This window comes from Cyprinus carpio, chromosome B20 (genome assembly GCF_018340385.1).
Source record: "Cyprinus carpio isolate SPL01 chromosome B20, ASM1834038v1, whole genome shotgun sequence".
NCBI lineage: Eukaryota > Metazoa > Chordata > Actinopteri > Cypriniformes > Cyprinidae > Cyprinus > Cyprinus carpio.
Window position 1 is genome coordinate 17,117,956 of NC_056616.1, and position 1,288 is coordinate 17,119,243.

General features: G+C 35.3%; 1 protein-coding gene across 5 annotated transcripts in view; it reads right to left on the minus strand.

Annotated features, from left to right (window-relative positions):
• The window catches only part of ryr3 (ryanodine receptor 3), a 75,777-nt gene extending 75,229 nt beyond the window's left edge, over positions 1-548 (minus strand). For all 5 annotated transcript variants that reach the window (XM_042746968.1, XM_042746967.1, XM_042746969.1 and 2 more), the window contains exon 1: positions 294-548. In XM_042746968.1, coding sequence (XP_042602902.1) covers positions 294-341 — 48 coding nt within the window. In that variant the 5' untranslated portion in view covers positions 342-548. The remainder of the gene's footprint in view (positions 1-293) is intronic.
• Positions 549-1,288: the final 740 nt, after the last annotated feature.

Genomic DNA, 1,288 nt, shown 5'->3' on the forward strand with positions numbered 1-1,288 from the left:
GCGAGCGCAAACTCGCACCTGACTCAAGTTCCAAATAAGGGAATAATACTCTAAATAGCAGCTACTAAGACATCTTGCTATTATATATGCGTAAGGATGCCGAATAAATCAATTTGACCACTAAGAGAAGCCCAGCAGCGTTGCTTTAAACCCGGCGTACGAGCCAACATTTTTGATGTCTCAGCATTACACTGTCTTTATCGTAATTAATCATCAAGAATGCGCCAAAAAAACACACACACACACAAAAACAATATTGCATTTGAAAAATAAAGAACGGTGCATTTACTTACAGTTCGTAAGAACTGAACCTCATCTTCCCCTTCACCACCTTCGGCCATGGCTGTAGAAGAGCCTGCCTAGACTCCGAAAGCCACCACTGACAGCAGGCAGCGGAGCGGTGCTTCTCCTGTCCTGCCGATATTAGCATAGCGCTCCATCCACAGCCATATAGGGGAGAGCGGGCAAGCCCACTGCCGCTGCTGTCACTCACTCGCTCTCAGTGCCAGTGGAGCACCATCACGAGGACGATCGCTTCTGCATCACATGCGATGGTTCTATCAAACGGAAAATATGAGTGAGTTAAGTCAGCATGTAAAAAGACTCTGTACTGCAATACAGATAAAAGCATTTGAGCTCTTTATAAACTAATTTTAAATTTTTGACTTACTTAACTGTGATTACTGTTTTAGCCTAAAGCATCAATAAAAACAGTGACAAGACAAATGGAAAAAGATAAAGGTGCCAGTATTAAAATAATAGGCATATTGATAATAAAATAATTAAGAAAAACAAAAAAAGTAAAAGGTAAACAAAAATAAATAAACAGTAGGCTAATCTCATAAACTAAAATTAAATAAGATCAAATAAAAACTGGAATAGGATACAAATACAAGAATATTCAGACAACTCCTAACAAAAGATAAAATGGGCATTAATGAACATCATGTTTTTGATGGAATAGTTCAAACATTTCAGTTTTCGATTTTTAAGTAGGCTACATCCTTGGCATAATTTACATACAATATTGCTACATCATCAGTGAAGTGACAGGTGAAATAAAATATAAAATAACTGTAATCTGAATAAATAAAATATAATAATAGCCTACTATAATAAACAAGAACAGGCTACTAAATACATAGCCTGTATTTTTAGACAACACTTCAAAGAGAAGATGAATAAGATAAAAATAAAAAGATATTTAAAATAGATATTTAACAAACAAGACGTTTCTTAGGATATGCATTTTTAAACATGAGAAATATTCAGTTGAATAGCATAGCAA